Source organism: Beta vulgaris, chromosome 5, assembly GCF_026745355.1.
Source record: "Beta vulgaris subsp. vulgaris cultivar EL10 chromosome 5, EL10.2, whole genome shotgun sequence".
Classification (NCBI taxonomy): Eukaryota; Viridiplantae; Streptophyta; class Magnoliopsida; order Caryophyllales; family Amaranthaceae; genus Beta; species Beta vulgaris.
This window is the reverse complement of record NC_079206.1, coordinates 5744325-5758899: the sequence shown is the minus strand read 5'-3', so window position 1 is coordinate 5758899 and position 14575 is coordinate 5744325. Positions and strand designations below refer to the sequence as shown.

General features: G+C 37.1%; 2 protein-coding genes and 1 long non-coding RNA gene across 6 annotated transcripts; 2 read left to right on the top strand and 1 right to left on the bottom strand.

Annotated features, from left to right (window-relative positions):
• The first annotated feature begins 1016 nt into the window (after positions 1 to 1016).
• On the top strand, positions 1017 to 10490 carry LOC104885200 (hypothetical protein). Of its 4 annotated transcripts, XM_048645102.2 has the most exons (9): positions 1017 to 1326; positions 1435 to 3135; positions 3283 to 3433; positions 3537 to 3684; positions 3777 to 4025; positions 4616 to 6520; positions 6603 to 6716; positions 9943 to 10080; positions 10184 to 10490. In XM_048645102.2, the coding sequence occupies exons 2-6, from the start codon at positions 1452 to 1454 to the stop codon at positions 4868 to 4870; spliced, it is 2487 nt and encodes an 828-aa protein (XP_048501059.1). In that variant the 5' UTR covers positions 1017 to 1326; positions 1435 to 1451; the 3' UTR covers positions 4871 to 6520; positions 6603 to 6716; positions 9943 to 10080; positions 10184 to 10490. The 4 variants fall into 4 exon arrangements, with proteins under 4 accessions (XP_048501059.1, XP_048501060.1, XP_057250895.1 ...); XM_048645103.2 differs by lacking the exon at positions 9943 to 10080; XM_048645104.2 differs by lacking the exons at positions 9943 to 10080; positions 10184 to 10490 and having other exon boundaries at positions 1018 to 1326; positions 1435 to 1734; positions 2056 to 3135; positions 6603 to 6928.
• A 985-nt stretch (positions 10491 to 11475) lies between these two features.
• Positions 11476 to 12612, top strand: LOC109134354 (uncharacterized). The gene is made up of 2 exons (XR_007274623.2): positions 11476 to 11871; positions 11953 to 12612. It is a non-coding gene; the product is annotated as an uncharacterized LOC109134354 (long non-coding RNA).
• Positions 12613 to 13007: 395 nt separating this feature from the next.
• LOC130589371 (uncharacterized) lies at positions 13008 to 14543 on the bottom strand. The gene is made up of 2 exons (XM_057394910.1): positions 14148 to 14543; positions 13008 to 14045 (listed from the first exon to the last, which is right to left on the bottom strand). The coding sequence occupies exons 1-2, from the start codon at positions 14343 to 14345 to the stop codon at positions 13818 to 13820; spliced, it is 426 nt and encodes a 141-aa protein (XP_057250893.1). The 5' UTR covers positions 14346 to 14543; the 3' UTR covers positions 13008 to 13817.
• Positions 14544 to 14575: the final 32 nt, after the last annotated feature.

The following is a 14575-nucleotide window of genomic DNA, read 5'->3' as shown; positions in this document are numbered from 1 at the left end:
CTATATTATGGGACGAATATAAAAGATAAAATTAACATATTTAAATCATTTTGTAGATATAGAACAATAATTGAATTTCAGTAATTTTGTTACATATTAGTCATTGAAAGATCAAACCTGCCATATTTTATTTTATCCGGTTGAAACAAATTCTACTTGAATTCAAGACGGTCATAAACAAATCAGACTTGATCGGGTATCAACTAAGTCTAATCAGGTTTTGGATTGGGTTACGGTCGGGTTTGGATCTTGAATTACTGTGTTCAATCTGTAACATTTTTGAATACATGTCGATGTGGTCAGGCCAGAATATGAGCTGTACTAATGACAGCCAGATCAAGTCAATCTCGAATCGAGTTTTGATAAGATATGAGGATTGATCCTCACATATCAAACCAGGTTCAGATCAGGTCAGTATCAAGTTCATATATTGATGAGTAGGGGTGAAAGTTATTCGGATAAAATCCAAAATCCAATCCAATCCAAATTAGTAATTCGGATCGGATTCGAATTGTGTTCGGATTGGATTCGGATTGAGAATTTTTGAAAAATTGAATTTTCGGATCGGATTGGATTAAGGGTAATTGGATCCAAAAATCCAATATAACCAAATAGTAATATGCCTTGTATTATGTATCTGAATTGAGCTTAAGTGCTTAACTGATTTTTTATTATAAAAAAACTACTTGATAGTCCAATACACATAGAACTTCAATCATTCCCCTAAAGCACTAACTCCACTTAATTCCTCATTTCCTAAATCTACTAGGTTGTTGTTGTGCTTAATTTATTTTATCGAAAAATTAAAGTTTTAAAAAAATCGGATTTTCGGATCAGATCCAATCTAGAGTATGAAATTTCGGATTGGATTGGATCGGATTCAAACCCTAATTGGTTTGAATTCGGATTGAAAAATTGAAATCCAAATTTTATTCGGATCGGATTGGATTAGGCCCTAATCCAAACCGCACCCCGAACTTTCACCCCTATTGATGAGGTATGTTTTGTTACACCATTAGGAAAGGATAGCCGATAGGCGATAGCAAGAGAAAAGGAAAAAAAAAAAACTCTTCCAATCCGTAGAAGCTACACACAATTAACAATTTGTGCGCTAAGAAGCCTCTATTTCAAGGAAAATTCCATCTCTATCTACCTACAGTCTAATAGTATAAATTCGTTATTTTCGTATTGATGATTGAGCGAAAAACACAAAGAAAGTTGAATCTTTTCTTGAATTTAAGAACATAAAGAAGATTGAGCGAAAAAGAAATTGAAGATCTTTTCTTCGACGACACCAGAAAGTTCAATCTTCCAAAAAGATTCAAGGTTAGTCTTAAACAAATTATACTATTCTAAGTTTTAATTTCAAATTTTGTAGCGTACACATTATCATCTGAGCAAGAATTCACAAAAAAAAAAATTCGACAATTGCAGTTTGTAACAATAATTAAATGGCAAAGCAAGCTCCAACACTGTTTATTGAAGACTGGCTTAGAACCAGTACTTCAATCAACAACAACAACAACAACAACAACAATAACAACAACAAGAACAACGTTGCTAGTTTATCAGCTCAAATGATAATTCAAGCATGGGGGGCTCTGAGAGATTGTGTGCAAAAGGGTGCATTTGATCAGCGCCACCACCATTTTCTGAAAACCCTTGTTGATGCAAAGGCCACATTATACGTGGCTGATCCACAAGCGAAACTACTCATTTCAATGCTTAATTCTAGTAACATTTCTGTTCCTCATGATTCATATCCGTTGATTCTTAGACTTGTTTATATATGGGTACGAAAATCGTCGAAACCGTCGTTAGTGTTGCTGGATTCAGCAGTGGAGGTTGTTGTTCATATTTTGTCTGACCAGTTTGATGTTAATAAAAGCACATGTTTGTTTGTGGAAGGTGTTCTTCTTGTTGGTGCTTTTTGTTTTGTACCGTCTATGAGTGAGAAGGCGAAAACTGCTTGTTTGAATGTTGTTTGTAGAATGTTAGAGGAACAATATAAGTTGATTGGTTCTGTTGGTGAATTTGTTCCTGATGTACTTGCAGGAATTGGGTATGCTTTATGTTCTTCAGGAGAGTTTCATTTTGTTAGGTTGTTAGAGTTTTTGCTAGGAAATTGGGTTGATGTAGAGGTTGGTTATGATGTTTCTCATGGACTGATGATTCTGCATCTAGTAGAATGGGTTGTGTTCAGACTTGTTAGTTCTAGTGGTTCGAAGAAAATTGCGATTTTTAGTAGTGATGTTTTGGAAAACCCCAAGGCAAATTTTGCAGTGTTTGGTGTTCTCATGGCCGCTGCTGGAGTCTTAAGAGCGTCTAATAGAGCTGTAAAGCAAGGAGAGAGGCTGAATGTTGTGTCTGGATTAAGAATTTCTGCAGAGGCTCGAATAGAAGCTATAGCATCAAACCTCATCTTGAACATAGGGGATCATAGTAACATTATTATTGAAGACGGTGAAGTCAAATTTCTACTTCATTGCCTCTCATTGGCTGCATCTCGAAGTGGCGGTATGAATTCTACTAGAGGACCGCTGTTATTGTCACTTGCTTTAGCCTTGCTGATTGAAGTTTTTCCCTTGAGAAGATTTTATATTATGATCCTGGGGTCTCCAACAGGCAATTTGGGGGGTTTAAATCCTGTCTGTGTGAAGGAACATCAAGACAGCATTCTCTTCAAGGAAGCGGGGGCAGCAACTGGTATTCTCTGTAATCTTTATGCATCTGCAAATGATGATGACAAGTGTAAGGTTGAGAATTTAGTTTGGAGTTTCTGTCATGACATCTACCTTGGCCATAGACAGATAGCTTTGGTGCTGCAAGGCAAGTCAGACCAATTGCTTAATGATTTGGAGAGAATAGCTGAATCGGCTTTCCTGATGGTGGTAGTCTTTGCATTAGCTGTCACCAAAGACCGACTGACTTCCAAATTTTCGAGGAAGATACAGATGGATTGCTCTGTTAAAATTCTGGTCTCGTTTTCCTGCATGGAGTATTTTCGGCGCATTCGACTTCCGGAATACGTGGAGGCAATCAGGAGCGCAGCTATGAATGTCCAAGAAAACGAGGTTGCCTGTGTCTGTTTTGTTGAATCCTTGCCTTCTTATGTTGATCTGACAAACCCTCAAGGTATGATTCGTGATAATCTTCTATTTTAACTCTCTGTAAACAAATATGACCAACAGTTCAAAACAATGCTCTCCTTTTCTAAAAGGGCCAAGTATTATCATGTAGATAAATCAATGATTGTTTAATTTTGGGCCTTTGGCCTTTTAGAATTTTGTCGTGTGCAGAATGGGAACTATGTATGGTCTAAAGATGAAGTGCAGACTGCGAGGATCTTGTTCTACCTGCGAGTAATTCCGACTTGCATCAGCTTTTTGCCTAGCTATGTGTTCCGAAAAGTGGTGGCTGCCCCAATGTATTTGTATCCTGAACCTCATGTTTAATATAAGAGATAACCTTTAACTCAACTAGTCAACTGATATATAATAATTATGAGTCTAGATTTTCTTATCAAATACTTCTAGATATATGTGGCACCCAAACAACAAAGTAGCTCGTGCCTCACATTCAGTATTCTCGGCTTTTATAACTTCTGAAATGGAATCTGATGAGGATGAGAGGATCTTGTTGAAGGAGCAGCTTGTTTTCTATTACATGAAAAGGTCCCTTGAGGTACAACATTGCTAGTAAGACAAATAGTGACTTCACGAGTTTGAATTATTTTAAGACATAGGTTTACTATTAACTATATCTTGAATATGTAGGCTTATCCCGGTGTAACACCATTTGATGGTGTGGTTTCTGGTGTCTCTGCCTTGGTTCGACATCTTCCTGCTGGGAGTCCATCCATATATTTTTGCGTGCACAGTCTAGTTGAGAAGGCAAATGGACTGTGCAGAGAAGTCATGAATCTTAAAGATTCTGAATTGTGGAAGAACTGGCAAGGAGATTCAGAGCCCTGCAAGAAAATTATAGAGCTGCTTATGCAGCTCATATCTTTGGTGGACATACAGGTAAGTGAAATTTAGTGTTTCTTTATAGTATAAACTACTGATAGAGTTGAAAGTAAGGTACATTATGAATGCATAAATGTGGTATTAGGGAACACACTTTTTTATAAAGAAATACTTCCTATGTCTGTTTATAAATGCAACACTTGCCTTTGCTCGGTCCCTAATGCACACCTTTGAATTTTTGATCAATATTCTCTTTAATTGTTATGTGAAGTTACATCTTGGAATGATGAATCTGGTGAAAGCTGCCACTGCCTGTTAGCCTCATTGACATCCCTGGTGCACTGTGTTGAAAAAATTGTAACTAGATTACACATGTTAATTATTTTTTTATACATTACTTCGTAAACAATGCAGTTGAAGTTTGTATATTTTGACACACCAAATAACAAGTATTGCACTTATTGGAAAAAACGGAGGGAGTAATAAGGAGGAAAGGACTTGATACAAAAGAACATCAAAATCGGGCTGAGATGTACTCTTTGCAATTTTGATATATCGTTATTACAGCTGCAAACCTTTTTCTGGCTTCTTTGATCATGGTATGTTTTTATGATCAATTTCATGATTCCTTTGTCATATTCACCCAGGTCCTACCAGAAATGATGAAGCTGTTGGCACAGCTAATTATCCAATTACCAAAAGATGGCCAGAATATGGTACTCAATGAATTGTATGCCCTTGTTGCAGAATCTGACGATGTAATTAGAAAACCTACGTTAGTTTCATGGCTGCAGTCATTATCTTTCCTCTGTTCTCAAGCCACTGCTGCAAATGAAACATGCACAGATGAACAAAGAAGTGAAAATTCACTCAGCTTGCAAAATGTTATGGCACGGTTGTGATTGATTGAGGTACCCTTTTCCATGTGCATTGTATTTTCTCTGTTTGTGATTGCAGTCACTATTTCGGGAATGGATCATCCTGTTCATACTCAAACAATTGCATTGCAATGATACCCTGTAAGATAAGCAGTATTACTCGGGTCATAAACTTTACAATTAGTAGTGTACTTTCGCTTAATGCGGGCCTGTGTTCAAAGTAACTCAGCTATGTGACTCAAGCATGGTTGCTTCTAATAATGAGCTAAAATGATGCCCAAGAGGCCAACATAGCGCACATGGTAGAGAGCTGCCCTCTGGCTAGGAGTTGGCAAACTGCTCTAATAACGTGACAAATTGGTATCATGGAATTAAAATAAGATGTAAAATTGAGTCACTGCACATAGTCTTACATCATGTCATTTGGAAAATAGTTCCCTTGGAGATATAAGTTTTTCTTCGGAGACGTCTAACAATTTGTCATATGCGTGAATATGACATATATGAATAAGTTATGACCGCCTCATGAAAAGTATTCAAGGAGAATCACCTGGCGATGCCATGTAAAATCACATTGTTGTTTCATGTGTGGCTCCAGTTCATAGCAAAGTTTTGGCCAGAAGATTTCTGCGTAATTTGCAGCAGACCCCTATGGTATTTATTGTATTTTAGTTTGATAGGTAGATAAATATGGGTTTCAAAATAAGTGCAACAATTTGGAAATAATTGCAACATTTCTATATTTGGCTGATGGGTTCTCTCTCCTCATGATATGGGTCCCTCCTATCTTTTTGTGCTGTGTCTTGTATTACTAAGTGTTGCGATTTATTCCTCTTTATCAACTGCAAAGAAAAGTAAGGACTTCAATTCAAGGGATCTGCCACCAGGACCACCCCTTTACCAATTGTTGGGAGTCTCTTCAGCCTCAGTACCAGGCCACTTATCTCCTTGTCCGAACTTGCCAATAAGTATGGCCTTCTGATGATGCTGCAGCTTGGCCAAGTTCAAAGAGGGATAATTTCTCAGCTACTATGGCCAGAGAAGCCCTTTAAAAGAACAATTTCTCCTGTGCTAACCGCTTCATTTATTATGCAACTCGTGTACTCAATTACGGAATGACCATGTATATTCAGTTGGCTGGTTGCCAGTGGCATGTCAGTGCGAATGCAACACCCAGGTCTTCTCAACTGGCAAACTGGATGCAAGCCAAAGCGTTCGGAGAAACAAGGTCCCCGATATCCTTTCCGTTGTTAAGAAGAGCAGCGAAGGTGGTGTTGAAATTGATACAGGTCAAGCAACATTCACCACTTTCCTCAATTTGTTATCGAGCACTCTTTTGCAGTGGATTTGGGGGACCCAGATCTGACTTTGCTAATGAAGTACGAGATACTATAAGAGATGTTTTGGAAGAACTCGAGAAGTCCAACTTAGCCGACTGTTTCCCATCTTGCAAAAAATAGACGCACTAGTTATCAGGCGGCATACAAGTAATAATTTTCGAAAGATGATAGATCTATTCAGTGTCATGATTGATCAACGATTGCAAGGCAAGAAGCCATTGAGCTCAATACAGTCCCTGACGACGTATTAGATGCATTGCTCGCATCAACTCATGAGAAAAATGCCGAAGACAGAAGTTCTTGATGCTTCAAAAATCTCCTTGTCATATTATTGGTACTCATCTGCTATTTGTGCTTAAGACAGTTTCCTTATCCTACACCCTGAAGGGCTAAATCTTTAAGACTGTTTGCTGCAGGACCTATTATCTACTGGAACTGACACAACATCGATCACCCTTGAATGGGCAATGACGGAACTACTGCACAACCCAGGAGAGTTGAAGAAAGCACAATCCTAGGGAAGAAATCAGGTTAGAGAACATGACATCCCTCGCCTCCCATACTTGCAACCAGTTATTAAGAAAACATTGTGACTGCACTCTGCACCCACCAGCACCATTTCTTGTGCCTAGAAAGGTTGACACAGATGTAAAGCTCGTTGACATTACTGTACTAGCAAACACACTATTGTGTGTTAATGTATTGGCTAATAAAAGAGATCATAACTCGACATCCTAAAAAATATTGCAGTTCCCGTCTCGAAAATTGTGTTTTCCTTGGGATCAAAAAACTTATAGCCCCTAGATCGTTTTGAATAACCAATAAAGTAGCTGCTTGTAGTCCTGGGGTCCAATTTCTTCTCATGTGGCCTATAAGGCCGTGCTTCAACTGGACAACCCCACACACGAAAGTGCTTTAGAGTAGGTTTTCTTCATGTCCAAAGCTCATAAGGTGTTTTAGCAGCTGCTTTAGTTGTTACTCGATTTAGAATGTAAGCTGCAGTCTTTAATGCCTCATCCCAGAGTGATTCAGGTAAGATAGAATGACAAATCATACTTCTTACCATATCTTTAAGCATCCTGTTTCGCCTTTTAGCTACACCATTCATTTTAGGTGAACCTGGCATGGTGTATTAAGGGACGATCCCATATTCCTTTAGGTATTTGGCAAAAGATCATGGACGTTGTTCACCTGAACCGTCATACCTACCGTAATATTAACCAACACGGTCGTATTTGACTTTCTTAATGCGTTTGTTGAGTTGATTTTCAACTTCAGCCTTATATGATTTGAACACATCCAAGACTTGAGATTTTTCATGTATAAGAAATAAATAGATATTTAGAGTAATCGTCTATGAATGACACAAAATATTGTTGACCATTCCATGAAGGAGTATGAAATGGTCTACAAATATCACTGTGTATGAGTTCTAAGACATTCGTAGCTCTATATTAACCCAATCTCTTATGTTTGGTTTGGTTTCCTTTAATGCACTCAACACAAACATTAAAATTTGCCAAAAAAATGGCATCAAGTATCCCATCAGAAACAAGTCGTTCAACTCTATTTTTAGAGATGTGTCCTAATCGCTTGTGCCATCATGCTCCTGATAGTGCATTATCAATCTTTCGCTTAATACCTCGGGATTCAACATTCAAATTTTCGTGATAGGAAATTATTGTATCAAGCATATAAAGATTGTCATAAACCATAAATGAACTAGTTTCTACCAAATTTGAATTCAAAGACAAAGTAACTTGATAGTTACCAAAATAACAATAATAACCCAACTTGTCCAAATAGGAAATAAAGATCAAATTCCGCCTAAAAGACGGTACAATAAAAGTGTTTTTAAATCCAAATAGAAGCCAGAAGACAATAATAATCTAAAATGCTCAATTGCTTTAACCTCCACCAACTTGCCATCTCCCACATAGATGTATCTCTCAACATCACTTGGCTTGCAGTGGTTTAGACAACCCTGCATTAAAACACTGGTGTTAGTAGTTGCATCGAAATCTAACCACCATGTGTTTATAGGTACTGAAGCTAAATTGTTCTCAGAACAAACCAAAGTAAGAATCATACCCTTTTTAACCTTCGAGGCTTGATATTTGGTACAATCCTTCTTCATATTCCCAGGCTTATTACAAAAGAAACATGTGGTTTCACCTTCCTTTTGTTTTTTTTTTTTTTGTATTGAGCCTTTAGCAGCTTCATTCTTATAAGCAACATTTCCCCTCTTTTTGCCCTTTTCTTTAGAGGTGCTTGCCAAGTGAGCACTTTCAGTCGTGTTTTGTTTCAACCTCTCTTCCTCTTGAACATAAAATGAAATGAGCTTGTTAAGAGACCACTTCTCCTTTTGGCAGTTGTAACAGACCTGAAATGATTCAAAAAAAAAATTTGGAAGAGAGTTCAAAACCAAATGCACGAGAATATCTTCCAAAATCTCGATCTTTAGAACCTTGAGCCTTGAAACAATATGAGACATTTCCATGATGTACTCCTTGTATTTTCTGTCTTTATACTCTTTGGATGTCCGAGCTGCTCAATAGCATGCTTATTTCCGCCTTAGCGCTTTTTGCAAAGCGCTTTTCAATTTCGGCAAGGAAATCCTTGGCACTAGTAACCTCATCGGATATTGCAACCCTAAATATTTCTCGAATGCCACGCTTTATGATTATAAGACCTATGCGATTCGAGCAATCCCACTTCTCATAATATTTTTTCTCATCAAGAGAACTAGAGTTCGTAAGAGAAGGAGGGTATACTTTTAAAGCAAGGTCTAGATCCATGCTGTCCAAAATTATCTAAATATTTTCCTATCATTCCTTAAAGTTAGTGCAACATAAAGGACTGAAATAAGGTAGTAAATTTAGCTTTCAAAAGAACAAGACAAATAAATATATATACTCACAATAACTTGAAATTTAATCATACTAGAATTCAAAAAATAAAATAACCCATCACAAGATACCAAATGCACCATTAATATCTTTGGATAAAAATATTAACTGCTAGAGGTAACATTGTTGTAATGAACAAACACTAACAATAATATATATATATATAGGAATAGGATCTTGTGAAAACACCCATTAAAATGAAAACTGAAAACAGAAGATCTGGAGCGTTGATTTTGATCGTACGGTTTATATCTCAATTCCCTCTCACCCACTCTAACACTCCCTCTCACTCATCAAACTCCACCCCACTCTCTCTCCTCTAAAGATCAACCCAGCGAATTTGTCCATCAATGGCAGAAAAGATGGCAGTCGTCAATGTCAGTCGCTTAACCCTTCCATTTTTTTTCTCTCTCCTCCATCAATGGCAGAAAAGATTTGCATCTCTACTTATCTCTTTACTCCTCTGCGAGCTTAGATCAATTCCTAAAATGGCGAAAAATAGTAGATGAAATTGGTGATGTTTCGTTCGGATTTTTATCATCTTCTCTTTCTTTTGTGGAATTTTTTCAGAGTTTTGTCATCAATTCATCATCAAATTCATCATTTCCTCTAATTTTAGGGTTCTTCTTCTTGATTTTTTTCCTATATTCTGATATCTGTGTATTCTTTCTCGATTTTTCTTTTTTAACTTTTCATATTTCATTGTTTTGAACTATCTCTGTTTTGATTATTGATTGAGGTTGAATAATTTTAAATTTCTCTGTTTTCTGGTTTGAGAGTTATGTGATTTGATGAGTAATTGTTGATTTTATGATAATTTTGAGCTCATTTTGTTCATCATTTTCAGATCTTCAACTGAATTTTTGAATCTAGTAATTTTCGATCGAAATTGCGAAGAGATCTTCATTTTAGTTGCCAAAGTGAAATTTCATTAACATATATTTAGCTCAGTTCAATGGATTCAATCATCCGGATAAATTAATCGGTAAAAATGCTAATGAAATTTCATTTTATTTTTATTATTATTCTTTTGAGCTCTGGTAGCTGAATTTTATTAGTTAAAATTGAGTAATGAGTTATTAATGCAGATTCGACTGACATTGACGACATTGGAAGAGTTGACAGTAATTGAAAAGATCAAAAGAAGCAACGCATTTGCGATACGAAGTTTACGGAATTTGCAGGAAGAAATTCAAGAAGAAAACACTCATAAATCTCGCTCTCACCGGAAACTCGGCGATTTTTAGTCTCACATGTTTTCAAGGAGCTCACCGTCAAAATCTGGCACGTATACACAGTCCTGGTAGAAATTTTCGCCATTTTAAATTTATTTTTCCGATTATTTTGTTCTTTTATTTGCTGTCAAGAAGAAGAAAAAAAATATTTGATGCCTAATGTAATTTGATACTGGATATAATAGGCAGTATTGTTATTACTTGCCAAAGTATTGTGATTAGTTGCTGTTTTAAAGCTATTTGTTACCCCCCTCTCACTAACATATATTTCAAGGTAAAAAGTTACCTTAAAAGTGGTAATAGTTACTCTTATAATAAATAAAGTTACCGTTGAAATATATAAACTATCCTTAATATAATAAAGTTACCCCAAAACTGATAAAAGTTACCCTAAAAGTGTTAAAAGTTACCCTAAAGGGGTTAAAAGTTACTTTGTTTTCAGTTTTCAGCCTAAGAGTGGTTTTCAGCGGATCTTTCCCCTATATATATATATATAGGCAAGATCACATGAGAATGCTCCTTAGATGAGAAATGAGAATGAATCTCAACCACACAATTGGTTTAGAGTTACAACACTTATTCATTAGAGTTATATCTCTCTATAACACTTATATATATATATATATATATATATATATATATATATATATATATATATATATATATAATAATTTAGTTGATGGTGATGATGATGTCGTATTAGTTGTTTGTGCTCAAATTAGTTGTGTAACTATGCTCAATTTTTTGATGATGTTAATTTGGAAATTGATGTGTTATAGAATGGTTGTTGATCTATAGGTTGAATTCATGTGCTTGGTAGTATTGTGATCTATAGGTTGTTTTGCGGTTTACTGATTTGGAGCTTATATGAATGGAGTTAATAGTCTAAATTGCCTTTAAATTGCCTATTAGATCAATGTACTTGCTCTGCTTGATTTTTTCGAAGTTTGAATGTGGTTTATCAACTTTTGATGCCCTCATATTGAGTATAATTGAGTTGAAGCCATCTTGAGTCCCTGCATACCTAAGGAGCCTTGACAAGTATTCATAGGGTCTCCTTGTCTCAAACCTTGTTTCCCTTGAAAGAAACATTAAATTAGGTAGCATTATTCAGCCAAAAAGAAAAATAAACAGTTTGTAATATCTGTTTGCAGCGGTTTTATATGCTATATTTCATAAATTAACATGATTTCAAGCTGTTTCTGTATGATATTAATGAATTCAGAATCATGGAGCTTACCTGTCCATGCGGAAATGGTATTTTAATCAAGAATGTAACAACAAAAGGCCCTAATGTGACCCGTCCTTATTACAAATGCCCCGGTTCACAGAAGGCAAGTTTTATATACTTCAATATATTGTTTTTTTCTATATATATATTTTAATGTTATATCTTAATCAATGTTATGTGACAGGGAAATAACATCCCAGATTGTAAGTTCTATTCATTCGAGGATGAACTAAAGCAGTGTCCCTGTGGACGTGGCTTTTGCCGCACCGCCTTTATAAGAAAAGAAAAATTTTGGTGCTGCTGCGTTCAGGTGAGAATTTTTAATGGCTGATAGTTGTAACTATGTTGCTTTATAGTCTATCATGTACGATAACAATATTTGTATGGGCAGGGACTTGGTGATTGCGGATTCATGATGAGGATCACATCAACCTGGCAACTGCCGAGGGATTGGAACTCGAACCCTCAATCTTCCTCGGCAGCGTCTCAATCTTCCTCGGCAGCGTCTCAATCTCCCTCGGCACAATTTCAACAATTTCAGTCTCCCTCGACACAATTTCAATATCCCTCGGCACAGGTTCAATCTCCCTCGGGACAGTGGCACAGTTTCACTCCTTCTGCTACGTTTCAATCTTCCTCGGCGCAGTTTCAATCTCCTTCCAGCCCTTTGATGCACACTCCCTTGGCTCAGGCTCAGTCCTCTCCTCCCATTACCCAAGATAGGTCTCGGTCTCCTCCCAGCCAAGTTGTGCTGCTTACACAATCTCTCAAAGTAGCTCAATCAAGTGTTGCTGCCTATCTTAATCTTATTGAAACATGAACTAATTTCCACGGACTTATTATTCCAGATGGCAAATACAGTAGACAGTACAAGCAATTACAGCATGGAGCGCCAATATAAAACTTCCGGCCGTCTCATTAACCTGATTTCTATTGTAGAAGAATTGCGTAGTACTTCTGAGGCTTTTCTCAATCATTGCTTAGAGTTAGGGGGGTTATTCAACTTTTTGTCCCTTCCTAAATCCCCAATTCATTCTCCTTTTTTGTTAGAGTTGATGAGCTATTACAATCCTAGCTCAAACACCTTCAATATTCGAGGGCAGTACGTGCTAGGAATAACACTTGAAGACGTGTTATTCCTAGCACGAATTAGGATTGACGGCACAGCCGTACTTGTGAAAGATTATAGCAATAAACATTGCTTTGACATATTCGGAGAGGAGATAGATGATTTTGAGAAGTTGTATGATATCATATATGACAATAGTTTGGATTGGAAGAAGCGTAAGGCAGCACTGTTAATGGTAATAGTGCAATGCATTATTATGCCAACTTCCGATGGGAAAAAATACTATGCTGCACTTTTTGAGTGTTTAAGGGATCCTGATGAGATATCGGGAAAGTATGCGTGGGGGGCGGGCATGCTTGCTTTCTTGCAGTATCATATGGAGAAGTTGTACAACAATCCAAGGACCCTCCTCCCGTGTACAACATGGTTTTACAACAATCCAAATTCTTAAAAAAAAACCCCGCTCATCAGCTGGGCGAGAACCTAACACTCGGATGTCGATTACGCTCGCCTCTCCGAGGACCCTCCTCCCGTGTATAATTCCGACGCTGACGTGGACGGTGACGAGAAGGAGAAGGAGGACGATCACGAGCACGAGAAGGAGAAGGAGGACGATCACGAGCACAACGAGAAGGAGGACGATCATTGTTATCAGCGTAATCATCAACACACACTCTTTTAGCCCACAACATAAGCTCGCGCTTATATGACTCGTAATAATCGTGCTTGTTACTGCCACGATTATCCACAAATGTTAGAGGATGATCAAATATAGCGAGCTTGTCCCTATCCATGAACCGGTCAAGCTCGAAGCCTCCAAATTGTTTTGTAACACAATGTGGTTTATGATTAACCACATAATTGCTACAAAAAATGGGGCCGAGTCTTGTTATGAATTTTTTATCTTCTTTTAGCTCATCTGGAAGCACCCATTTGGTATAGGGTGTCCAGGAAATTTGCTATCAATAAAACATCAAATACAACATCAAAACCAAAAAAAAAATTCAAGTGTATGAACCTTAACATAGTGACACAAAAACAACATATAGATGGACAAAACTCGTTCAAACTTATTCTGCCAGGGACTTCAGCACACTTGCTTCAGCTTAATTAAACTTCAAAATCAGATCAGAATCGATTTATGGTTGTCAATATAAAGAATGACACACATATACATACATACTGCTTTATTTACCAATACATACCTCATCTTTAAGATTATCAAAAACAGACTTCATCTTCGTGCGGCAACCCGCCCTCCGGTCATAGCCGAGTGTGGAATTTAGAAGAAGCTTATCAAGTATCCATTTCATTGGAAATGGATGTTGTTCCAATTCTCCTGCCTCAATCTCCTCCCTCACTGAGCCGAGGCCTAAAGAATCCCACAACGTCGGGATTCGAACCAAGAAGAAACACTGTACAATAAGCAATCACAATCACATTAATTTTTAAATAATAAATATAATAAAATAAAGATTGATCAAATAAAAAAAAAGAAAGAAGAAGGAGATTCTTACCAGCACAAGCCATATACAGCCACAAAATTTAACTGAAGCATTCAACTTCTCCATATGATACTGCAAGAAAGCAAGCATGCCCGCCCCCCACGCATACTTTCCCGATGTCTCATCAGGATCCCTTAAACACTCAAAAAGTGCAGCATAGTATTTTTTCCCATCGGAAGTTGGCATAATAATGCATTGCACTATTACCATTAACAGTGCTGCCTTACGCTTCTTCCAATCCAAACTATTGTCATATATGATATCATACAACTTCTCAAAATCATCTATCTCCTCTCCGAATATGTCAAAGCAATGTTTATTGCTATAATCTTTCACAAGTACAGCTGTGCCGTCAATCCTAATTCGTGCTAGGAATAACACGTCTTCAAGTGTTATTCCTAGCACGTACTGCCCTCGAATATTGAAGTGTTTGAGCTGGA

Excerpts from the sequence above, each read along its gene's own strand:
- LOC104885200 (XM_048645103.2), top strand. The coding sequence starts at position 1,452 with ATGGCAAAGCAAGCTCCAACACTGTTTATTGAAGACTGGCTTAGAACC. Across the intron at positions 3,136-3,282 it reads TGATCTGACAAACCCTCAAG|AATTTTGTCGTGTGCAGAAT; the intron begins GTATGATTCGTG and ends TTGGCCTTTTAG. Across the intron at positions 3,685-3,776 it reads ACATGAAAAGGTCCCTTGAG|GCTTATCCCGGTGTAACACC; the intron begins GTACAACATTGC and ends TTGAATATGTAG.
- LOC130589371 (XM_057394910.1), bottom strand. The coding sequence starts at position 14,345 with ATGGTAATAGTGCAATGCATTATTATGCCAACTTCCGATGGGAAAAAA. Across the intron at positions 14,046-14,147 it reads GCTGTATATGGCTTGTGCTG|TGTTTCTTCTTGGTTCGAAT; the intron begins GTAAGAATCTCC and ends CTTATTGTACAG.